Source organism: Sturnus vulgaris, chromosome 5, assembly GCF_052056855.1.
Source record: "Sturnus vulgaris isolate bStuVul1 chromosome 5, bStuVul1.hap1, whole genome shotgun sequence".
NCBI lineage: Eukaryota > Metazoa > Chordata > Aves > Passeriformes > Sturnidae > Sturnus > Sturnus vulgaris.
Genome location: NC_142247.1, coordinates 55,358,014 through 55,383,808, shown reverse-complemented (window position 1 = coordinate 55,383,808; position 25,795 = coordinate 55,358,014). Strand labels below are relative to the sequence as shown.

General features: G+C 41.5%; 1 protein-coding gene across 6 annotated transcripts; it reads left to right on the top strand.

Moving 5' to 3' along the window:
- Positions 1–531: 531 nt before the first annotated feature.
- On the top strand, positions 532–23,866 carry PANX2 (pannexin 2). 6 transcript variants are annotated; one of them, XR_015804042.1, is made up of 5 exons: positions 532–1,011; positions 1,384–1,674; positions 18,732–20,183; positions 21,052–21,213; positions 22,050–22,125. XR_015804042.1 is itself a non-coding variant. In XM_088165763.1 (5 exons), the coding sequence occupies exons 2-4, from the start codon at positions 1,449–1,451 to the stop codon at positions 21,169–21,171; spliced, it is 1,710 nt and encodes a 569-aa protein (XP_088021889.1). In that variant the 5' UTR covers positions 532–1,011; positions 1,384–1,448; the 3' UTR covers positions 21,172–21,213; positions 22,050–22,188. The 6 variants fall into 6 exon arrangements, 5 of the variants coding, with proteins under 5 accessions (XP_088021889.1, XP_014733257.1, XP_088021892.1 ...); XM_088165763.1 differs by having other exon boundaries at positions 21,140–21,213; positions 22,050–22,188; XM_014877771.2 differs by lacking the exon at positions 21,052–21,213 and having other exon boundaries at positions 22,050–23,866.
- The last annotated feature ends 1,929 nt before the right edge of the window (positions 23,867–25,795 follow it).

The window sequence follows — 25,795 nt, the reverse complement described above, 5'->3', positions numbered from 1 at the left end:
GCTCCGTTCCCAGCCCGTTCCAGAGAAGGACAGCAAGGTCCGGCCAATTCTATGAAGACACAGGTCTGGACAACGTCAGAGGCTGTGGCTGAAAGCTGGCCTCTGCATGTTTGCCAAATACTCTGCTCTTAGGCTGTTTTACCAGGTATGGTCGACCCCACACGTGCTTTAAAAACACGGCATCTGGAAGGGCTTTCTATTGGCAACACTTAAATCCTGACGTGCCCGCAGATCCAAGACCTTCAAGGCCCGCTTAGGTGAGGGTTTCCCTTTCCCTCATCACTACCCGCTCTATCCCTAAGCCGCGGAAGCTCCCGCGTACCCGGGCCTGTGCTCCCGTGTGCGGGCTGCGGCAGGAGAGAGGAGGAAGCCCACCGCCGTCCTGCCGGCACCGCCCGTCCCGGTGCCTCCGAGTGCCCCGGGCCGTCGCCGAGCCCTGTCCGGGCCCGGCTCTGCCCGCCGTGCTCCCCGGGCCGCCCGGCGCATGCGCGGTGCCGCCCCGCGCGGTGGCTCCTGCGGGGCGCGGGCGCCGGTGCCGCCGCCGCGACGTGTTGCGCTCGGAGCCCGCATGGGCTGTGCCGCACCGGCTGCTGCGGCCGCGCCGCTCCCGGCCGCCCTGCCGCGGCCGCGCCCGGCTCCACACGCTCCAGCTGTTCGCTGGGATGCCCTAAAGGACCTCTGCATTCCCGCAGTTCATTCCGGGCTGCTCTCGCCGCCTCCTCCCCACGGCTGCGAGCCCCTTCTTGATTCTTGAACTGCTCGGCACGCTGTAGCTGCTCGGTGCAGGCGGGCATTTCCATGCGAGCGCCAACCGCCCGCTGCTGTAACGAGCATCAGCACATCATCCACCTCCCGCTCCCAACCCGGAGCGATTTCATTACTTGTGGTGGTGCAGGGACCTTTTTTCGGCAGGAAGGTCCAGTGTAAGTTTATTTTCGGCTTCCGCTCTTCTGTAGCGGCCATCGGTTTTGTTCACCATCCCCCGGGAGCCGAGGGAACCGAAGTTGCCAGGTAAATGCCCCCTTCCTTGTCTGCGGCACTTCGGGAGGCGGCTCCGGTCTGCCTGGTTGCATGGCTGCTGCGCCGCTGTTGAACAGCACGGGTTGCGAAGCAGAGGCAGCGCTTAATGGCACAGCTGTCACCGGGCATCTCGTGTCGCCGCCCGCCTCCCGTGATTTGGCTCCGCACGGCTGCGGAGAGCGGGAGGCTGCCGTGCGCCGCTGCTGCCGCTGCCGCCGGGGTGGCGGCCGCCCGGCCCGCCCGCACCGCGCTGCCCGGGGCGGCGGGGGGGCTGTGCCGGGGCCGCGGGAGCGCTCGGTGCCGCTGCAGCAGCGCGGCCCGGCCGCGGCCCCGCCGTCACCGCTGTCGGTGTTGTCCCCGCAGGCCGGGCGGGCGCCGCCCGTCCCCGGGGAAGCCCGGCGGCGTGAGGCCGCCCGCCGCCGCTGCTTATGCAACACATCATCGATAACCACCCCGACATGGCCACGGCGCTGCTGGCGGGCGAGAAGCTGAAGGAGCTCATCCTGCCGGGGCAGCAGGATGACAAGGCGGGCGCGCTGGCGGCTCTGCTCCTCCAGCTGAAGCTGGAGCTGCCCTTCGACCGCGTGGTCACCATCGGGACCGTCCTCATCCCCATCCTCCTCGTCACCCTCGTCTTCACCAAGAACTTTGCCGGTAAGGGCGGCAGGACGGGCAGGGTCATGTCCCAGTGGCTGCTGAACGAGACCACTGGTGCTGAGAGATGTCAGCCAGCCCTCGCCTTGGCGGGTGGGGACAGCGGCAGGGCGGCAGCGGCCACTGCCTAAGGGCCACTTGTATTCAGGAGGCGGCCACTGCTCTTCGTCGTGGCGGGCAGAGCAGCGGTGTTGCCTTGGCGGGCAGGGCAGCGCTGTCGCCGTCCTGGCCGGTCCCTGCCGGGGACAGCTGCTGCCTCTTGCCTTGGCTGGCAGGCGAGTGGTGAAGGAGGGGTCTCCAGCCACACCCGTGGCGAGCAGCCCCGCGTCACTGACCTGCAGGCAGCAGTAGCGTGGGGTGGTGTCCATTGCCCAGCAGCAGGTGGGAGCTAGCAGAGGTGCCAGAGCACCTCTTGAGGTGGATCCTGGATAGGTCCTGAGCTGGACCCTGGCTGATGTCAAGCATTGTCCTGATGTTACTTCAGGCGTCTACAGCGTGAATGTTAACTGGCCTGCCAGGGAGAGGCTGATGCTTTCATGGGGAGTGATACTATAGCTGGAGCCCCATGCAGTGTGCTTTGCCATATTGTGACAGTGGAAATCACTGGTATCTGTTTCTGCTGAGGGCCAAGATCTTGCATAAACTGGTAATAATTCAAAAAGCCTGGTTTGAGTGCCCATCGCTGCAAGTCTCAGAAGGTCAAGTTTTGGTGAGCCTTGAAACTTACTGATCCAGTACACTGTTTCAACACCTTTTGGGCCACTTGCGCATGTGTAAACATTGTTTTGCTGTTAGGATTGTAGGCTTGATGAGTGTAGCTGCCCGTGCATGACTGCTTTTAATGTCCCTTGAAGCTCCATACTGAAAATCCATGGGAAATTCGTCTGTAGCTTGTGAGGTGAGAATTGGCTATATTTAACCAGTTTAAACATACCAGAATCGGGCACTTGCTTTGCACACTGCTTTAGGATTGACTTCCAATCCTTAATACTTGTTTTCATTATGAGGTAAAGTGAAATCACCTAGAAGTACAACTGCCTGTAAATGGAGTCTGGAGATTTTTCTTAATTATAGTTAAAATTTTTTCAAATCTACCTCAGTTTTTAATAAAATGGTTACATAGCTCAAGATCTTCAGCCACAGTTAATAAGAGCCTCATCTTTTGGATGCTCTTCTGGAAGTATCTTGGAGAAACCATGTTGGCAGGGTGCATGAAAACTGGCTCTTCATAGCAACTGAAAGACATGTTTCAAGGTCACCTTTGAGGCTTCTCTGTGGAATGCAAAAGTTTTGTGATCATTTCCTCTGTAAGCTAATAAAAAGGCAATCCCGCAGCAGCTCACATGAGTGCATGCTTACGTATATGCTTTCATAATATTTGAGAGGTACACAGATTTGAACCTCAGTAGGCCTAAAGACAGCCTTGGATGCAGGCAAGGTCATGCCCCCTTGATATATGTTCCTTGACATAGTGCAAGATTGCTAGCAGAGGCCCCTTGATGCCTCACTGCTTGGTCAGACAGCAGTAGCTTGCTCCAAATGAAGAAATTGTCTGAGGCTGCGGATCACGGTGGAATTATCAAGTCTGAGGCTCAGATTTATACAGTGGATGTCCCTCTGCAAGGCTAAACTGTAGGCCACACACATATGGAAGAAAGAGGGCCTATTGAATTTGCTGACATCTATATTGCTCGCCTATATTTCTGCTGTTGAGTTTATTTTGTGCTGTGGAAGACTATTATCTAGGCTCACAGTTGTGTTCCAGATTTATTTTTCAGAAGGACTAAAAGTAATGTTGCTTATGTATACTTACAGGCTGTGTATGCTGATTTGACCCAGTAAGATAGAGGGCAGTAGCCTATTGTGTCCTGCCAGGACAAAACTTATAATGTAACACAGAAAACACCCTAATGTCTCTGGGAAAACGTGGGTTAATGTTCTCTCATATAATGTCATGTTTGTTCAGATGGTCTGCAGTTAGAAAAATAATATGAGAAAAGGAAAAAATTATGCAAGAAAATGCAATAGAAAAACTCTAAGGATCTAATAAAACTAAATAGATACTATTTTATGCATGAGTCAAAGGGTTCCAGGTTAGTGAATTCAGTTCCTCTTCCACAGAGTTCAAGAGCAAAACTTACATTAATTTTAATGTGGTATTAATCAGGTGTTGTTCTTTTAATGAAACAGTATTTACTCAGACTTCTTTACTAAATCATGCATGTCCATAGATACTGACCCTGGTAATAACAATAGTTCAGCTGCATTCATGCTTACTACTGATCCTACAGTTTACCCATACACTGTCACTGATCTTGAAAAAAACCTAACTTTGTTTGCTTTGGATACTGCTCCTTCTGTGTAATTTAAATAGTAGCTATGTAGGTGCAAACTTTGCTTATGAAAGTGAGTAAGGTACCTACTGCCCTTTGGTTGTGAATATCATAGTAGCTTCCCAAACTTTGCTTTGGGCCCTTGTGTGCTTATCTGATACTTGCTATTATTCCTCATTCTGTGAATAATTTCCAGTCCAAGCCCTGCAAAGATACCACCATGCCCCTAAACTGAAAACAACCCCCTTTTCTGGGGTCTATACCATCTTACTTAGTCAGTATTGGTAAAGCTTTTGGAACAATGGTGTGTGCACTCAAGGCATGAAAATGTAGTTGTCTGATAGCAGTGGCTTCTCATGAAACTTTTTTGCTGAGGATTGGAAGAACCCTCATGATCGGTGGATAGAGGAGATAAGAGCCTCTTATCTCACTGATTGACATTTATGTGTGTGCAAAGTGTAGCTTAAAGTGCAGTCAAGACCAACTGTACAGCGTCCAACAAGTGTAGTGAGAACTGCTTGGTCCGACAGGGTGGGTATCCTCCTCTGGGGGTGTGCAGAAGGCACCATTGAGGGAAGCCTGAAAGTCCCCAAGCAGCAGTCAGTCTTCTGGGGCCAGAGGCTGCTCTATTGAAGGGCTGAACTTTGCTTTCCTACGTGCTTCTGCTTTCAGAATTACATATGAAAGCAAAGTTCAGCCCTACAACAGAGGACAAAGAAAGTGTGTGGTGTTTATTTAAAAGATTGTAATTGACGACCTTAAAATCATTATGTCTGTAGTATAAGATATCGTATTGTCTCTTTGCCTGTATCTGAAGATAAAGTTATTTAGTTAATTATGTTCTTTTAGTGCCATGGGCAAAGTAATTGTTTAGGTACATGTGCTCTTCATGTAAGTGATTTGTTTGCCCTTGAATTGGAGTATTTTGATCCTTACATTTCTTTTGAGAAATTAAATGACAAATTAGTGTTTTAGTAGCATAAGAGGCAAGACCTAATTGTTTAGCAGATACTATGCCCATATTGTGAAAAAATCACAATTCATCTGAACTTAATGTGTTACAAAGAACTTTAAATTAGATACTATGCTTTTCTTCTATTACATGCATCATGAAGTCATAGAATGGTTTGGGTTGGAAGGTACTTTAAAGATCATATAGTCCAACTCCCTGCCACAGCCATGGATGCCTTCCATTAGATGAAACTGCTCAAAGCCCTGTCCAGCCTGGCCTTGAACAGTTCCTTTTAGAGATGGGACATCCACGACTTCACTGGACAATCTGTTCCAGTGCCTCACCGCCCTCACAGTAAAGAATTTCTTCCTTGTGTTCAATCTAAATCTACCCTTTTCCAGTTTGAAACCATTGTTCTGAGGTACAGGCCCTGCTAAAAAGGCTGTCCCCATCATTCTCAAAAGCCTCCTTTAAGTACTGAAAGGCCTCAGTAAGCTCTTCCTGGAATCTTCTCTTTTCCAGGCTGAACATCCCCTTTTCTCTCAGCTGGTCATAGAAGTTCTCCATCCTTCTGATCATTTTCATGGTCCTCTCTGCTTTCACTCAGGCAGATCTTTTCCTGTGCAGAGCTGGGTGCAGTACTGCATGTGGAGTCTCATGAGAATAGAGGGCTCTCAACCTGCTGGCCATGCTCCACATTGTGCAGCCCTTGCTTGTGTCCTTACAGCCTGACTCAGGGTGAAAATAGGGGCTGTCATCCTTGGTGTGCCTTTTGCTCTATAAATGAATCTGTAACACAGCTAAAATATATTGGGAGGTAAGGTTTTGTTTCCGTACTACTACGTGTCAGTGCATTTGGGGTGAAACAACTCTCTGAAGGAGGAAGGCAAAGGGCACACAGACTTGTAGGGTGTGCTCCTGAAAGTTAAATTCAGGCTGCAAAGGAGGCAGTAAGAGCTTGACCATTGATTTCAATGGGAAGAAGAGTTCCCTCTGATGGCTGAAGTAAGATACGATTCTTGCACTAGCTCCCAATTCCTAAAGTTTTTTCACAGGAGAAAAGAAAGTCATGTAGCTAACCTCCTACAGTGTCATTTCTGAGTCTCCTAATTCTCCTTTGTTTTTTCAAGGAAACCAGTGTGATTCCAGAGAGGACACCCCTAGAAAGTTAATTGAAATAAATCCATGAGCCACATTTTTACTGAGTGTAAGATCATCATAAAGTCATTTAGGAGCGATACTCAGCTGCCCAGCACAATGAAAGCCCACATGAGCACTCACAAAAGAAGAATGAATATTATTTCCCTTTCTAGAACTCACCCATTAATGGACTTCACATAAAACTGGCATATCTTCTATTTAGAGGCCAATTTATGATGACCTTGAGGATAATAAAGAAAGTTTTGAGGCTTTCTTCTCTCACCTAGTAGATGGAATCTTACTTAACTGTGAGTTTCCTGGTTTCCTGGAGTCACAGGGCTCTCAGAAGGCAGCATAGGCTAGAGGAAACCTCTCCAATAGCAGTGTCCTTGTTGAGGTAACAATGTGTGCAGTGGGTCGTCCCAAGGGGACTTTGGTTTGTTCTGTTTTTATTTGAAAATTACTGCTTTAAAGATAAAAACTAATTTTTTATTTATATATGAGAGCAAATGTGTTTGAAATTCTGTCAGAACAGTGACATAACCCCCATCACACCCTATATAGTCTTAGGTATCTTCTGGAGCACTCATGCAGATGTGTACGCAGTGCTTTGTAGAGCCCATGCTTGTATTTGACTCTCTGGAGGTTTGATTTCTCATACCTAGCTTTTTATTTCCTAGCAGTTAGTTATTCCTGTGCAAACTAGAAGTAAAATATAGCCAATATGAACAGAGAGTTCAGATTTGATAGTACTGCACTGTCCCAGAGTATGAATAGGGGGCTATATCAGGTAATGCCTGGTGGTAAAGCAAATTTTATATCTATTAGTATAGGTTGTCACTTTTGTCTTTCCATTTTAGCTGCATTGAAGCCTGCTGGATTGTTCCCTTTCCTATGATAAAGGTTTTGGGATTCTTTTTATTGGACATGTTTATTTGTTAACCTAAGCCAGCCTTAGGTTTATATTTAGTGAAAGAAATGGTAAAAAAACAAACTTAATTAAATTTTAGAAGGTAAGGATTTAAGGTACATAGACTTAGTCCTGATGTAGTCTGTGTTGGTTTTCAGAAGTGGTTTTTAGTTAAAATGTTTCAGTATCTCTTGTCAAGGCATAGTCAGTCCGGAGTGGTATGTTTATGGATAAACAAGATTAGTCCATCAGCCTTTCCATTTTCACTTCTTTTCCAAAATGCACAGAATGTGGAGTATTAGACTGCCAGTTTGAAGTGGGTCTATTTGATGTTCCATGTGTTTTTTATCCTTCACTCACCCCATTTTTGCCGTGGTATTAGTAGACACAAGCTGTGGCCACAAGTGGGATGCTCCTGGGTCAGCAGATGCTGTATCCTCTCCTCCATGAGTGGCCATGGTGCTACCCACAGCAGCACCATTTGTACTGAGTGTCTCATGGCATTTGCTGAACTTCCAGAACACTGCTCTGTAATCCAGTAGATTAAGAGACACTTGGCTTCCATGATGTGCTGCTTAATTGTTTTGCATTGCTTCATGTTTTTAGTAAGTGGTTTAAATATTCCAGTGTTGTGCTGGGTTGAGAAACAACCCCATCAATAATGTCTGTGGGAAGTTCTCTCTGTAAGGGACCAGAGAGTGATGGGCTCCAAAGGAGATTACATTGCTTCATTGGTTTTTTTTCATTACATTGGTTTTCTTGTGCTATCTTCACAATATTGAGATACTTTGATTTCCAAACTGATGTTGTCAAGGTATTGCTAAGTCACATCCCTCTTGTACAGTGCTTCATGCTTTCTATTCACAGTGAATTATTCTTTCCTTATTGCAGTCATGTTTGCTTTTCCCACCCAAGCTGTTTATTGCTGGTACTTTATTAAAATAAATCAAGGTATTCATCCAGTTGATTTTTATACTTTAGTCAGAAGCCAAGCTTTAGCATTGGTTTTCATGCTAGGTTCTTAAAACAGTGCCTACAAAATGCAAAAGAGGTTGCTCAAAAATACTGTATTTCTGTGTCTCTTAGCAGTTGTATAGTTCAGCCCTCTACCATCCTTCTGTTAGAAAATTTTCATAAGAAAGCAATGGAAGGAAACAGTGTTTAATGACTGAACTGTCAGCTCAAGGGTTTATGTTTTATTTTCTGATTTGTAATCATTTGCATAAGCAATGCTTACATTAGAGTGTAATACAGTATATGCATGAGTTCAATGTCTTTTTCACTTTTCACCCTACAGTATGTTTGAAATAGTATATGTCAGATTTTTATATTATGTGATGGAACTTTTTTTTTGTATTTCTGGTCAACTTTTTAAATTTGTCTTTCTGTTTCTAATTGTGTCAGAATAATTATATATGCTTATTTAGGTGACTTACCTAATAGATGGCTTTTGATCCAATGACATTTTTTTTTCTCCAACTGGACTTAAAGAAAGTGAAGATGGCATTTTCCCAAGTGACTTTGTTAGTGCTAAGAGTACAGAGCCAGATTGTTTAGTGTATGACAAACTGATGACACCAGTGTAGAAATTGTTTCTGAGGTGATATTAGTAGAGAAAAGAGAATTTAAGGAGTGTCACAGTACCACTTAAGTGTTTTCTTAGCATGTATTTTTTAAAAGGACTGAAATGATACCAGCACCCACAGGCTGGCTGCAGTTTGGCTGCTGGCTGTTCGCATTGCTGATGGAATTTTTCCCAAAGGATAAGGGATGTTTACACACATATAAACTCGAGGTGTGCACAAGATACACTAGCTGGGACTCTGCGAGTTTTGGTCATTTAAAGATTTGCAGTTACACAGGTGAATGGTGAATAGAAAGGTATTATTGAGGAAATGCATGAGCCATACATCATTCCGCTGCAGTTCCTAGTGACTGCAGATATTTTTTCTGTCATAAATTTCATTTCTCAGACTTCATCAACACACATACATCATCATTTTTTATGTCTTTAATGACCTGTTTGCATTAATATCCCCTTCATTTTTTCAAGTATCATATGTGGGAAGAGGTCCAAAATATGGATGAATTTTAGCTTACTTCATGCTTTCAGATAACCAACAAATTTGAACAGATGGTCAAAAATATTTTTGTTTAAGAGCAACTTAATTTATTCACCTTTGACAAAAAGAAACCTTAGGAATATAGAAAATAAAGAGTAAGCTAGAGACTGTTTTTCAAAGCTACCCTGAAGTATTTGAGGCTCTTTGTTGTCTCTAAACTAGATAGGAATCATTCATCCATGATGTAGAGGAAATTTCAGCTTGTGTGGTTTCTTACAGCTATAAATGACTTCGGGAAGAATCTGCATCATCACTGAGTTCCTTGGGTTCTCTCAGTATTAAAAATAGCTGTAGTGGACACCCTCAGTAGGTGTATATGTTTAATTACAAAAGCTGAATAATTTCACAGTAGACTGGCATAATTCATGTAGATTCCCTTTTTTTTCACATGATACAGGATTTATTCTAAGAAAAACATTGAAATCAGGGCACATATTTGCATCATTGGGGATTTTGTCCCAGGCATGTATTATACTCTTGCATTTGAATGGGGAAGTGCAGCTGTTTACTATGATAGCAAGCTTTGGGGATTTGTTTGCTTTTCTTCAGTGGCACCAAGCCTGTCATGCAGCCTCAAAGTTCATGGATAGTGCTGCAGCCAGGTGCTGAGAAGTGTGGTGTGGCTTCTGCAGCTCAGAGCTCAGTGACTATTTCTGGAGCGTTTTAGTTTTATGATGAAGTAATTATTTCACATTTTGAGATTGAGGTACTTTATCTTCTGTGAGATCCGTGTTTTCTTCAGGTCAGGAGACCTCCACACTGGAACTGGCAGAGCCCTTGAGAGGAGCCTCAGGTGGCGAATTCTTCTCTCTCTTCTGTGATGAATCAAAACAGTTCTGATACTTCACAAAACCCAATTTCTCTACACATGGAGGAATCAGTTTTCCAAAGGCAGTAGACCAGCCATCTCTGCCCTCTAAATTCTATGTTATTAAAATAATGTTATTACTTAATGAGCTAACTGTTGGTCCTTTTCTTCTTTTTCAATATGAACTTTTCTGGGTACTGTGTTTATGCCAAGAGTTACTTAATACAAGCCATCTTTTTAATTTCTAGTCATTAAATAATAATAATGCAATAGAACGAAAGTGCTGTTTCCTGTTGCTTCCTTGGTTTTATTTTGTACTAGACCCTGGATTTAAGAAGCCACCATTGTTCATGTATCATCGGTTTCACTGGATTTTCATGATTCATTTCATTTCAGCATTTATTCTTGCAGTTTACTTCAGGTATTACTGCAGTCCACATTATCAAACTGTCTGAGTGCATGTAGTTGCTTTGGGGTTCCATCTCTATAGGGCACTTTTTGACCTCTGCAAAACATTAAAATATTATTTTCATACCTTACTATTTCTCCTATGCAGAAGACCTGTACATCACTGAAATTCCTCTCACCTCCTCATGTAAGCACTAAATTTAGAAGTAAATGTTATTCAGATCTCTTTTGTAGAACTGACTGCATGGCTGAATTTTGTTAATTATATTTAGATTAATACATTCCTTTAAATTCAGATCTAACCTTCCCTTAAATCTGGGCATCAATAGTCCAGTCACTGTAAGTAAGCTCTCTGTCGAGTGACTTTACTACCGTGCTGCATGGCCACCACGTGGTAGATGGCAGCTCATTACTGAGGACACATTCCTCTGTAGGAGCAGCCTAAGGGATTTCATTTGAGTGTTTCTGCACCTTCCTCATAACAGTTGCTATTTCCAGCATACCAGACAAGCAGGAGTAGGTGTCTTTTTCTCCTGACTAACCTGGCCAGGTATACAAAGCCCTAAGCCTCAGATTGCTGGTAAGGGTGAGCACACCAGCTACTTTTAGAAGAGCCAGTGTTTATTACATACAAGGAATAGAGTTCTGTTAATTTATATATACACTAGGAAAGTGCATTGCTAATTCATTGATTCTACAGATCTAAAATATATGCAGTTCAAGCAGCAGTCCTGCAAGGCAAAAAGACCCAAACTGGAAATACAGGGAGACCTGCTGCTACCTTGCACTGCAGTTACCCTTATGGGTGACCCATTACCTACCAATCTTCGAAATTACTTATCTACATGTCACTCATTATGACAAATCCTTACAGAGTATAGGCCAATAAAACATAATAGCAGCAGTGGTTTCCTATCTAATTTTTTTAGGGACCTTCTTTTCAAGATCTTTTTCTTAAACAGGACAAGTGGTTTCAGAGATTGGGCAAAAAAGGCTTACCTTACCTTGCTGATCATGAAGAAATTTGTACCTTAGGAAGACTTCATGGGCATGGAACCTGTATTCAGATTGGAAAGAATATTCCCTAAGAAAGGTAAAGGTATTGTCTTTTTATTTCAGTAAAACTAGTAATTCTTAATAATTAGCTTGCTAATTTAAGGCTTAGTTTGATGGATGTTTTCCTTTCTTATTCATATCAGTAAACTCAGTGAGTTAAATAGGACTGTATGACACAAAATTAATTTCAGGAATCTATCCTTATGCTGTACTATTTTCTAACTTTTAAATAAAGTAGTTGAAATAAACTAGTTAAATTGAGTTTTTCCTTTTGCTGACAGTTAATTTGGGTAAATTTGTAAAATCATTCAAAGCAGAGTTGCATATTCCTTGTGGACTGTGTGACTGGGATGGAAGACATGTATACTGTTTAGATAATATTTTACTTTCTTAGACTACATCTTCAACTTCAGTAATATAAATGTTCTTTATTAATTTTTTTCCAGAGAGAAGAGGATCCAGGACATTTCTTCTTTTCCATTTAAAAACTGCTGAAAAAATACTAAATAAATTATTTTTGTTTCTAAAAATAAACAGTTTGCTACCTGCTTTCTTGTGCAATCCTTTTAGTACCCAAGATAAATGAGGCATGTATGTCAGATTGCTTACATGTATGTGCCACAAAGCAGTATGACAAGGAATACCCTTGTTATATACTGGCATTTATTGCTGAATTCAGGGAGTTTCTAATTTATTTTGGCTGTTAGGAATGTGTGTACTGGGAAGTGATGGCCAGGGAGATTCAGAGATTCTACCTGAATGTTCAATTTCTCCTTGGAGACAAGTGGATAGGACTGCACAAGGAATGCTTCAGAGATCTTGACTGGATTGCCAGCTTATCTTCACAGGCAGGCTGGGCACAGGTATGAGGATGATTTAGCAGCTCTCTTCAAGAGGGCAGAATGCCAGTTGCTGGGGTGAGTCTGTAGTATATTTAACTCAGTAAGTGTAGTTATCAAGACACTTGTTATCAATACAGTTATCAATACTTAGCTTGGGTCCCAGCAAGAGTGTTTAGGCTCTTGTTCAGAGGCTGGGACCTAATCACTAGTTCTGCAGCCTGTACGTGTGGGGTAGTGGCAGTCACACTGAATGTTTACTAAATCCTTGAAGAAATCTTCACACAAGAGGCATACTTACCTTTGCCTTGGTGTAGTAAGCACAAGAATTTTCTTCTTTTCTTACATTTTTGTATTATATTTTCTCAAAACTGTTTTTGAGAAACAGAAATTTTTTTCTGTCTGCTGTTGGAAAATTCTAATGTTTCTTCTGCTTTACTCAATTATTGCACTGGAATGCTAAATAATACATTTCAGTGGGAAGATTAATGGATATGATTTCTTTTTCTAGAGTAAATTCTAAAAGCTGGAGGTCACAGGAGGCATATACAATTTGTTATCATGGTTTATATTTTGGCAAACATACTTTATTCCACTGGGAATGCAGTAGGTATGAGAAACCATTTGCCCTGTTATGTAGGACCATAAACTGTTTATTATTAATATTTTCTTGTAATGCCTACCAAAGCATTCTAAATGTGTTGTCCACATTTACTTAAATAACCTTTGCTCATAATAATATTTTAGAAGCTTTATAACTACAGCATCAGTCCTTCAAAGAGAGACGCATGTGCCAGATTTTGTGCGCTGTGAGTAATTACATCAATTTAAGGGAAATGCCCAATGCATGCAGTTCCTTAAGTCTTTTCAGGAGCAGATCTGACTTTTTACTGCATTGAATGCTAAGAGATTGTCACTGTTATCTTTAAGTGGTGAGTGTGTTAGATGCAATTCATTTGCTCTCCCAAAAAGACTTGTAAAATCTTAACTTTGAATAGACAATGGAGAGTGATGCATATCTACAGTTTCACCATATCTTCTTGACAGTGTCATTTTAGTGTACTGTAAACCAGGCCACATTTCTTGCAAAGTGTTTCTTGTTATAGCTGGGCAAATGCACAGGTGCATGCCCACATACACACACCCCCACACAGCTTCCTTGGTGAACTGTGCCTCTGGCATCTCATCCTTCAGTTGAGATACAGTATTGAGGTCTGAGCTCTAGCCACATGTATGTCTGTGAGTGCCTTCTACCTCTATTTTACTGGATGTGTTCTTAATTCAACTGGCCCTTGCATTCATTTTTTGAAATGGCTATTTCTCAAAAATGAAAAAAATTTCTCTTGCATGAATCAGCCATTCTTGCTGGACATGACCTAAAAAAAATGAAAATTGACTTTGAGGACAATCAAGCATTGTCCCTGCCTGAGCAGGATGCACAGTGAGGTTGAGTAGCCTCTGTCTTTGGAGGTTTTCAGACTGACAAAGCCCAAATCAAGCTGGTCTGAAACCATTCCTGACCCTGCTTTGAGTGGGATGTGGGACTCAGCATTTCTATTATTCTGCATTGGGATATAATTTCAGGAAGTGGTCTAGGAATGGCAGTCATCAGATTTTACCACTGGTGACTCCATTTCCACATCTGAGATTCATTTCTGTAGTGGAAAGTTTTACAAGGGTTCCATCCCCAAACCTCAGCATTCCAGCTCCTTTCCTGAGGAATCAAAAACTTGGCGTAGTATAACTCCAGTTTGAAATTTAGCAGGGGATTTATTTTTCTAACATATTTTCATGCCTAGCACTTGCAGCCTGAAAAATGGTGTTTAATTCGGGGCCTCTCAAAGGACAGTTGAATGTATATTAAAGTATATGGAGGCTGGGGAACCACTGAAAGGAGGTGGGTGACCTTGGATTGGGAACAGCAGGAGTGAGAGTGTGTGCCTGCAGGAAGCCCACAGGCATTTCTCCAAGCCTTTTCTAAAAGCAGCAGACTTGATAACGTCTAGCTTCAGTACTTTGACTTCACTTCTTTCCATATTGTCTGTTTATATTTTTTCTAAAGAGCTTTTTTGAGCACAGCCCCTTCCTTTATCCCTTTCACTACCTTGAGTGTCTTCTGCAGCCATGCACTTGGATTCCCCTGAGCTGTGACTTCTGTACCACAGTACGTCCTACAGGTCACTTCTCTCCATTTAAGTGATACTTAAAATGATGGGATGGGGTGAGATGCTGCAGAATGGAGCATGTGAAAAAACTTAGCTGTCAAGGGATTTTAATTTTTCAAGTGGCATAACACAGTCAGTTATATTACACAACTAAGTAATTCTGTGTTGTTTATTTCATCTTGATTGCATGTCTGAAAAATGCAGTGAGATCTGTCTCATACCTTATCCTAGAGGATAGTTCTGCAGATTTCTAGAAGCTACTTAGGTGCATGGCGTGCAGGATAAAATGTATTTATGTACGGTTCTTGAAAACATCTGACATATTGAAAAAAAGAGAAACAAAGCTTCTTAGCATGCATGTTTAGGCTTAAGTTAGTATAAAAAAATCATATGTTTGCATCAAAGACTTTTTTTATCAGTGTAGTAATTACGAGAAATATATCTTTCAAGGGGCAGAGAGATTATTTTTATGGGCTTTAGACTAGACAACGTTGAGAGGATGACCAATCCACTCAGCCATAATAATGCTCCTTGAGCTTTTAAAGAATTTTCTTTGCAACACTTTACTTCATTGCCATACACAATTAAACTGGGTTGTCTCAGGAAAAAGCTGTGTTTCATGATGGGTGGAATGGTTATATGAAAAAGGACCATAAACTGCTTAAGAATTTCCAGGGTGAAAGAAGCGTATCAGTAGAAACTTTCTATATTTATGAATATAAAGTTAAAAGCAAATACTTTTTTTATATCGCATGATCCAACATCAGAGCTATGATTTTAACACCATTGCTATCTTTTTAAAATTCTACTTACCTATCAGGAGAACATTGTAAAACAAATTTTAAAAAGCTGCTGTGTCTTCTTGAAACTGCATTAAGCAGAGGTCTCACAGTTAAGTGAGTTGTATGTGTGAGAACAACTTGTTCCTCTGCTGTCCTCATCAGATCTGCATGTTAAGATCCAGCTGCACATCATTGCCAACTTTCACAGCAGGATTAGTTACTGACATGGTGCTTTTCTTTTTCATTAATTAATGATGGATATAGGCTGTAGTAGAGAAGAAACAGTCCCATACCCTACTACACCTGAAAAACCTTCAGGGTGTTTGTTAAATGCCAGGTTAAATGCTGACATTTTCTAAGAAGTAACATTCACAAAAGCTAACTCAAAACCTGGTGTGAATCCTGCTTGGCAGCCTCTTGTCAATGAAGAGAGACAGGTTCTTTGTCCAGGCAACAGCTAAATGAGTCTTTTGCTTTGGATCACTTCAGAAGGGAATTCCTCTCTTCTCCATTCTCTGGAACATGTTCTAGAAGAATGAGCTTCCAAGTTTGGTGCAATGCTTTGTGAGTCAAGCCCTGTGATGAGAGGGTTAAGCTAAATATCCCCGTGGAATAACTGTACCAAAATTTATGGCATTCTTTGATAGTAAATATAGCTCAAAGATAATGCCAAGGGAGATTGTGGCAGCCCCATCCCTGGCAGTGTTTAAGGCAAGGCTGGATGGGGTTTTGAGTAGCCTGGTCTAGTGGAAGGTGTCCCTACCCATAGCAGGGGGACTGGGACTAGATGATCTTTAAGACCCCTTCCAGCCCAAACTAATCTGTGATTCTATGATTCTATATTAGAAAACACTGTTTGAACACAACTGTGTTGGGACCCCACTGCTCCCACTTCAGTCAGTTATCAGAAGTCCCATTGGCTTCACAGAGGATTCATTTTTGTCTGAAGGGTCTTGGGATTTACATGTCATTCAATGAAAATCAGGCCAATTTTGCAAATATGCTAAGAAGAAAATAATAGACTAGTAGCAACAAGGTACTAAACATTGAGTAAGAGTGGGACACCATGCTCAACTGGCCAAATAAATTAGAGACCTTTTGCAATCAGACAATTGGGTCAGATAAAAACAGGTTTAACAGAGGAAAAGAGAACAAATTCCTCTAACATGACATTTGCTTTTCCTACTGTTTGGGACAGCTTCATTTTGTAGCCTACAATGCAGCTGGGAGTTGTGAAGCTCTTTAGACTTTTTTCTTCAAAGCAGTGGCAATGGATGGAGTGCAGTTAGTCTCTCAGTGGTCTGTCCAATGTAAATGTAAAATATTAGGACACTTTAATTTGTTTCTTTTTTTTTTCATTTATAAAATAAAAATATATTGGATTGTTGTTGTATATATATATATATATATATATAAAATTTTGGCAAAAGTCACCTGAGTTTTTGGGTCTCAGTGAGGAGAACTGAAAGAACTGATCAGTTTATTTGATAGTAGTAATTGATGCAGGAATCAAAAAATAATCTTTATGGCTGATTTGTAGGAATACTTGTTGCTCTTTTCCCAAGTATTTTGATGTTGAGACCTAGGAGAAATGAACTCATGTATGCCGCAGGAAACTTGGTTTCATATTGGAAAGTTCTACTGGGCTTAGGGATACCCGATTTAAAAAATTTTTGCTTATGAGAAACAGTATTCTGCTTTGCCTTTTTTTACCCAATGAGAATATTTTTACACAGGAATCTGTTTGGTCTCCTGGGAAATTCTTCAATAAGTCTTTGATAGTAGGATATTACATTTTTTGTATGCATCCCTTCATGGGTAGGGTTGAGAGGCCATATAATTACAAAACCAAGGGAGTCAATGAGCGTTTTTCTTGTTACACATCTGTAAGTACACAAAAATAGTCTAAATGGAAGTGCTTTAAGCTGTCCTCTGAGACTGAGGCTGATCATTTAAAAATAATCTTCAAAAGGGACATTAAAGAATTTGCAGGGTATACTCATTTTACGTGCTGTCTTGAGTAGCAGCATTTTTTCTGTCAAATCTGTTTAAGTTGGTAGTATTAATCCTCTCTAGGTCACAGAAGAGGTTTATACCTCCCCACCAAAGAACTAACTTTTGATTTGCTCACATGTGAAAAGTAACTGGTCAAGTAAGGAATCGTTTGTTAAGCCAGAAACATTAGGGAGAAATGCCTGTCTAATAATTTTTAATATTTTATTTATTTTTATCAATATGATATTATTTGTTTTCATTGTTATTATAAAGAGAACAGTGGCACCATGCTCTTCCAGGGAGCTGTTCTTGATCTGAATTGTAGACTACATTCAGAGCCAGAGCAGGTTTGGTGTTCTTGAACGATTCTCAAGTCAAGAGAGCATGCCTACTCCTATGGTCTCATCCTGGGAAGTTTTTTAAAGGTGTACCAGAACACTGTAAATTTATTCTCTTTGTTCTACCTGTCAAAACATGAAAACATGGTCTTCTTTGAATGGGGTGTCTTCATAATGGTCATTGTTCTGTGGGAAATTAATGCTGCTTTAGCTTTCACAAATTTTTCTCTCTTTCTTTCATGTATTGCTGGAAAAAAGGTTGATCATGTAAGAACATAATTTATCTACAGGGTCTGGATCTTTATCTCAACATCCTGATGATGATGGTAAAATACAAATGTTTAGAAGGAGTGTTAAAATAGACTAGTATGTAGTGTAATTTCCTTCGACAAACCCTTCCGTCCTCCAGCAGAATATGACTGAAACATTTCCTGAGAGAAAAACTGCATCACTGTGAATTTAATAATCCTTGTTATACTTCTTCTCCTATTACTTTGATTTCGTTCTTGATCCACAGTATTTGTTTTTTTCTGTAATACTGTCTGATGGCAAGTTGCATTTAATTACACATTGTGTAAAAAAAACAAAGTTACAGTTTCAAATCTAGAATTAAATTTTCATACCGATAAATAGTTAACACACCAGATTCTGTCCTGGTCATTCACTTTTATTCAAGAATATTAGCTGAGCAGGATACAGTTGACTAAATCCTTGTATGTCTCAAGTTTCATATTTTTTCTACTATATCAAATGAGTTGACTTTGTTAATAATTATAAAAATATTTCCTTAAGCTACGGCGAACTCTTTTCTATTTAGAAGAATGTTTAGCTTGGATAAACCTTAAGTTTAATCTAATTTTCAGCATTTGCATGGAACACCCTCAGCTACTTGCTTTGTAGTAAATATCAGGTATTTTAGCTTTACAGAGTTCACGTCACAGTTGCTTAGGATATTGTTTTCAGAGAGGTCATTAAAACAAAATATGTATTTCTTGCTGCCATTTCTAACTCAGGCTCATTCTAAAACTTTCAGGTAAATAGTTTTGCCGTAGGGTTTGTGAGGATGTGTGCAGTCTGAGCTGGATGTGGAGGGCTTAATGGTCATGTAAAGATACAGTAAAATAAAATTGATATAATTTGAAATGTTTATTTTCCAGAGCTCCTTTTGTAGGTTAAATGCACAGCAGTGACTTTTCTCTCTTATACAGAGGAGCCAATATACTGTTACACACCACACAACTTCACCCGCGATCAAGCCTTGTATGCCAGAGGATATTGTTGGACAGAATTAAAAGATGCCTTGCCAGGAGTTGATGCCAGCCACTGGCCCTCCTTGTTTGAGCATAAGTTCCTACCTTATGCACTCCTGGCTTTTGCTGGGATAATGTACATTCCAGCTCTGGGCTGGGAATTTCTGGCCTCCACTCGACTGACTTCAGAGCTGAACTTTTTGCTTCAGGAGATCGATAACTGCTACCACCGTGCAGCTGAAGGGCGGGCACCAAAAATAGAGAAACAGATTCAGTCCAAAGGTCCAGGGATAACCGAGAGAGAGAAAAGAGAAATCATTGAGAATGCGGAGAAGGAAAAAAGCCCTGAGCAGAACTTGTTTGAGAAATATCTAGAAAGAAGAGGACGAAGTAATTTTTTAGCTAAGCTTTATCTTGCAAGACATCTCTTCATCATCTTTTTAAGCATCATACCAATCACATACTTATCCACCTACTATGCTACACAGAAGCAAAATGAATTTACATGTGCACTAGGTGAGCCTCCAGACAAAACAAGCAGCTCCAAATTGCACATCAGAGTGAACTGTAAACTGCCATCTGTCCAGCTCCAGCGGATTATTGCTGGTGTAGATATCGTTCTCCTCTGCTTCATGAACTTGATAATCCTCATCAACTTGATTCACCTCTTCATATTTCGCAAGTCTAATTTCATATTTGATAAACTGAACAAAGTTGGAATAAAGACCAAGAAACAGTGGCAGAAGTCCCAGTTTTGTGATATCAATATTTTGGCCATGTTTTGTAATGAAAATAGGGACCACATAAAATCATTGAACCGTCTGGATTTTATTACAAATGAAAGCGATCTGATGTATGACAATGTTGTGCGCCAGCTGCTGGCAGCATTGGCCCAGTCCAATCACGATGCCACTCCAACCATGCGTGATTCAGGGATTCAGACCATAGACCCAAGTGTTGATCCAGCAGACATTGATGCTAATGAGCAGCTCATCATTAAGAGACCAAGGAAGAAAATGAAATGGATCCCAACTACCAATCCCCTTCCCCAGCCATTCAAGGAGCAGTTAGCCATTATGAAGGTTGAGAACCATAAGCCGGATAAACCGAAGCCTGTGCGGAGAAAAACAGCGACAGACAGCCTTATAGCTCCTTTGTTGGAGTCTGCTGCAAAAACCTCACAGCAATCATCTGCTCATAAGAGCGAGCCAAATGCCATCCCAAGCACAAGCAGTGAAAAAAAGCACACACGGCACTTTTCCTTGGATGTTCATCCATATATACTTAGTAGCAAAAAACCCAAGCCAGAGGTTCAAGCCATCCCCTCGATGCCTACGTCAAAAAGCCAAGAGGGTGGATTTTTAAACCAGGAAGAGAATGTTGTAGTGCATGTTACCTCCTCTCTCAAAGGTACAGTATGCCATAATGCCCATACCACCTCCACAGGTCATAATTTACATAGCAATCTTAAGGAACTCAGAGTTTATTGGAACTGTTTAACCTACCTTGCTAGGTTTGGGGATAGCTAGTCATCTCAAGGGTTGCAGGTCTCAGAAACAGAGGTTCTCTCTCTTTAACAACTAAATGGAGGGTAAGGCTTATTACAGGTAGAGCTATACAAAACAGGCTGTTGGTGTGGGTAATGTTTCAAATGTAAGCAGGTTTTCACAACTACAAATGTAGTCATGCTTTGCCAAGGAAATGAGGAACGTTTGGCTTCCATGATACCGTTCCTGCTCCACCAGAACCTGGCACATTTCAAACCTGCCTTATTTTCAAGTCGTATGGAAGCTGCCATGGTAGATAACCAGTACCCTGAGCAGTAATAGCCCCTTAGGAGCATGTGGGAGACTACTAATGGCAGTAAAGGCTGCCTATGGAAAAAAGATATCTTAGACTACCAACTCTTAGGGATCGGCATATGTTTGTCACCTAGAAAATCAAAACTCAGCTTGTTGGCATTGTTCTTCATGCACACTTTAAATTGCCGTGTGTCTTATGTGGACCAGAGGATGGATGTTCTTAAGTGTGGGTGCTGGTTAGAGATTCAGGATTTCTGCCATTCCCTTCCTGCGTGGCTTCACGGGAGATGCTTTTCTGTGCCTTGGTTCCCTGTGTGTCTTGTAAGGCCGGTCCCTTTCTTAACTCAAAGGAGTATTTAAAATTTATCAATAATTGCTAAGTGCTAGGGTGATGAGGAAAGCCATTTGACATTAAGAAAAGTGATAGATCAGTAGATAAACTGATAGACAGATATCTTCTTGTTTATTTTTGTAAGCTACTGACATAAGAAAGAAGCACTATGCAGTTGAAGTTACAGAAAAATCTGTACGTACTTAAAGCAATGGCTCTCATCTCATTACAAGCTAAGACCTCCCTCTGGGCTTCGACAGACTGACCTCTACCGTCACCCCTCTGCCCAGCAAAGAAGTGATTTGAGGTATAAAAGTTTCTGTCACTTCCAAATCCCTGTGCTCCTTAGAGCCCTCCAACTCCCCAATGTGCATGTGAGCTGTTCTCCAGCATTCCTTATCCAGTCACCTGCTCTGATTTCAACTCCTCAGAACTACTGGGGTTTTCTGGTTCAATTACCTTCATCTAAATTAGTGCTTGAATATTTTAAGGGAAAAAAATAATTACTGAAGTTTTGGGGCTCTGTGACTCCCAATTCACATGAAAAATTTTCAACTTTGTTTTTGAGTTAGACATACAATGCAGTCCATCAGGTAAGGCAGACTTATGATTTCTGGAAAGAGACTTCAATTGATGACAAATTGCTGAGTTCTTTCTAAAGACAAGTGGCTTACAATGTGTAACCACTAGTTTTTCCCATTGAAAACATCAGTGCCTTTTGTATTCCATCCTGTGGATTTCAATAGTCATTACATTTGTCAAAACATTAAATCATACTGTTTAAAAAACACTGGCCAGACTGTAGAGGGGAATAAATTTACTTTTCAGTTCGTTTTTTTTTCTTCATTTTACAAAAATACCATTCACATAAGGAAGCATGAGCATGCATAAAAAAGAGCGAGATTTACAAACCCCGCTTCTTGTGTGTCCCGTTTCCCTGAGCTTACAACCCTGTTGGTTTTGAAACAGCTCTGTTTGGATTTCTCAAAGTGTCCCAAGAAAATTCAGTTTGGGATCCTCTTCTGATCCCACTGAAATCAGTGGCAAGACTGACAATGACTTATATTGGTTCAGGGCACTGCTTGCTGATGGACTGGAATGGTGAAAGACTACCTGTCCTTTATCTGTTTTGTTCTCTTTCAGACACCTCTCATCCTGCAAAAGAGATCCTGTACTCCTCTGAGACATGCAGAACTGTGCCTGCTGCTGCAGCTTTTGTCACGTGTAACCACAACCACATAGCCACAACCGCTGCTGCCACCAGTATGGCTTTGAACCAGGTCAAGCCAGAGCCAACACCTGCACTGAGCTGCAACCCAGCCCACCCCTTGCTGCACATCAACACGCTGTATGAGGACCATGAGGAGGAAGTTTCCAACATGATGGACAATGGGATTCACTCACCAACGGACGCCGGGGAAATGCTCTCCATGCCCACCCCCAAGCAGATCAGGCTGGCGACGTTTGACGAGCCCATGGCCATGGTGAGCTCGGTGGAGTACTGACAGCCCCGGGCCAGCCACGGCCAGGCAGTGCTGGCCATGGTCCCCCAGCAATGCAACTCACTGCATGAGCATGGAGAGTTTTCTCACAGACTATAGCTTCTGGTAATAACACCAAACGGTTTTTCAGGATCACATCATAAGCACTGTCAGTCATTTGCAAAATAGAATAAAGAAAATCTGGTGGAAATAGACCTTTAACACTAAGACAACCATTAGCTCTAACTCTAAACTATAGCTTCCTGATTTAAATGGGAATTAGCACAATTTATGAACATTAAGAGTCTAATGGCATGCCACAGCAATTTTAGTGAGTGTTTAAATCCTTTGCATTCAGAATCACTGATTGAAGTTAACGTGGAGGTGAGGTATACTTTTTAATGGCAGCAGTTAAATAAGAATTCTTTTCTAAGCAGGGAGGATTTTTTTTTTTAATTCAGGATTATGAAAAAGTTATATGCAAGCAAAATTTGTGTTTGTTTGTTTCTTTAGCTCACTGATGTTGGGCTTGATGGAGACTTAGCTGAAAGGGCCTTACTACCACCAGCATTTAAGTGCAAAAGATTGATACACTTGATCTCTTGCATTTATAAATGAAAATACCTGAAGTATGCCCCGCCCTTTAACATGCTTATATGTTTGATGGAAGATGATTAAATTAAGAGTTTATTTTTTTAAATATATTTTACCATGGAAAAAATTACTTTAATAACTTTTCAAACCAGGTGTTACTTTTAACAAAATGTGTAGGAGAGTCATTGTAGCTGCTTATTTTTTCATAGTGTATTTATGAACCAGGTTAGAAACTTTCATGGGTGCTTCACTGATACAAACAATCTTACAGAGGTCATTACAAAATATCTTACAAAATATGAAACCAGCAAACCTGTTTTCAAATAACACACAGTTAAAGAAGTCTATTAATTTAGTTCTACAGATTTGGCTAGTCCTTGATTCAGCAAAAATTAAGGCCATGGATGACACTGAAATGACTCCTGTCTAAAACTAAGCACACACTGAAATGGCTTTGCTGGATCTGGGCTCTAGTGAAGGCAGACAATAATCCTGCAGTATGTGCTATCACTGATTCAATATTTGCCATCCTTGGCTCAAAGCACATCTTCATGCCCATCTTCCTATAATTACGATATGTGTGATTGAATAGAAAACTCTAGTATAACTAAAACGTCTATTAAAAGTGTATCATGCAATAACCATTCTCAGCAAAATTATAGTGAAACAAAAAGTGACTGTGTTAAAACAATATTCCTAGCTGCATTCAGAATTACAGACTGTGTGTGTTTGCTTCAAAATTATGTATAATGGTAGAAAAAAATATGCAGCACAAATATGGGACTGAAATCTTGAGTTTATTTTTAATTTATTACCTCAGACATGGTTATATTATACCAATATTTAATGAAAATAATACTGAAAATAAATGCCTATTATTCTGAATATTTTAATGTGTACTACTTCCTAGCTTAGTGTTACAACCCACCTCTAAAGCAGGGTAACTGAGGTTCTTGTCAATAGATCCCTTGAGATGGATTAGAGTAAAATTACACTGAACAACCAATGTACATTTTTGAGGCAAGTTTATTTTAAAACAATTTGGTTGCACTGGAAAGGAGGTATGCAGCCATTTTGGTTCTTCTCTATACAATTATAAAAATATGACAAAGAAACAATATAAGGAGAAGAAAGAAAGAGAAGGAAAAGACAAGATTAGAGAGTGGGGAGGAAAGATGTCACCACGCGTAGATCCAGAAAAAAAGCTTGATTGTTGCAATTTTGATGTCCATGGTTGAAGTCATCATGGCAGTCTTGATCTGTTGAGGCCACCACCCACACAACAAAGAGTTTGACAGCTTATATACATTCAGGCTTATCTGGGAATGCCCCAGTACTTCTCCTGGGGAAGGGTTTTCTTTGGGCGTCTTTTGATGGTTTTGGCCCCTTCCAAGGACATGGGTGCTTCTTTGGCCAGATTTCTAACTGTGCCAGTTGTGCCCCCTTAGGGAGGAATAGCTTCAGGCCTCTGTGCCCAATATCTGCCCTGGGAGGGAGTTTTATGCTGTCAGCTTTATTGGGGGAGAGGAAATTGGTATGATGAAAAGCATTTCCCCATCTCTGAAGGATAGGCTTCTTAACAGCCTTTTACCTTGTCTGGCACAAAAATACATCAGTCCCACATTATGAGGGAAACAATAGCAGAGCTCAACCAGCCCATCCAGGCAAAGTTCAGTCCATCACACTTCGTTACACACAATGGGGATTTTATGATAAGCAGTATGTGGGACCTGTAATTTACATAATGTAAGGTCACCATTCCCCCTTACCTCAGTTGTGCCCAGCTGCACGGCCTCTTTGTCCTGAACAGCCCAATACCATAATGGCAGCAAGGCATGGGACACGCCACCAGGGCAGAGGGTTGGGGATAGCTGGAGGACCTGGTTGTAACATCCTGAGGTCTTGGAGCAGTGCGGCACGGCGCTGGTGGGGGACATGGAGCTCAGTCCTGGGAGATAGGACTGCAGTGGCTCCTGCTGGCTTGTCTCCTTCCAGCCCTGGGAAAAGGCACTGGCGTGACTTTAAGTAGCAAATTACACCTGCATAGCCTGAGTCTCATTCTACCCAAGGTACAGGAGTGGAGGCAAGGTCTGTGCCTGGACTGGGTTATTGCCATTCACTCAGAGTCACCTGAAAGCAATGGCACATAGATTCTGAAGTTGAGTCAAATACCCCACTGCGCTTTTTTAGATGAATTAAAACCATTATAATTCAGAACTTGCTAGACACCAATAAATAATTAGAAAGAAAATACAGAAAATTGTCATAAGACAATCATGAATTTGTTACTAAAAGCAAGGTGAAATAGGACCCTTAGGCCAGTTTTAAAGTGATGTAACTCCCTAATGCCACTGTACTTTCAATTGTTAGTAGGCAGTGTGGTGAATTTCTTGCTGGCTGCAGCTGCTCAGCTGACAGTTTTACAGACGAGTGGGGGAATCCTTGAGGTTGCCCATTCACTCTCCACTTGGTACAGTTACATAGGTCAGCTGTATGTAAGTACCAGAGTCAGGCAAAGCAGATTTTCTCAAAACTAAGGATCTGAACTTTATGTAGTGTTTTGAAAGCAGCAAAATCCAATAATTTGAGAGAATTTCATTATGCAGCAAATGCAGAGCCAGATTCTCAGGCATGTAGCCTTACTCATCTGATGAGGTTGGTGTTTCCTAGGAAGAGTTGCCCACATGTTGCCTTTTCATTCAGGAGCAGGACTCAAGTCTGTGTGGACAGACTGTCACTCTCTGTCATACCGCTGGTTCCTATTGATTTAGCATCTGTTGCTGCCCTTGTAAAAATCAATATCAGGTTTGATGG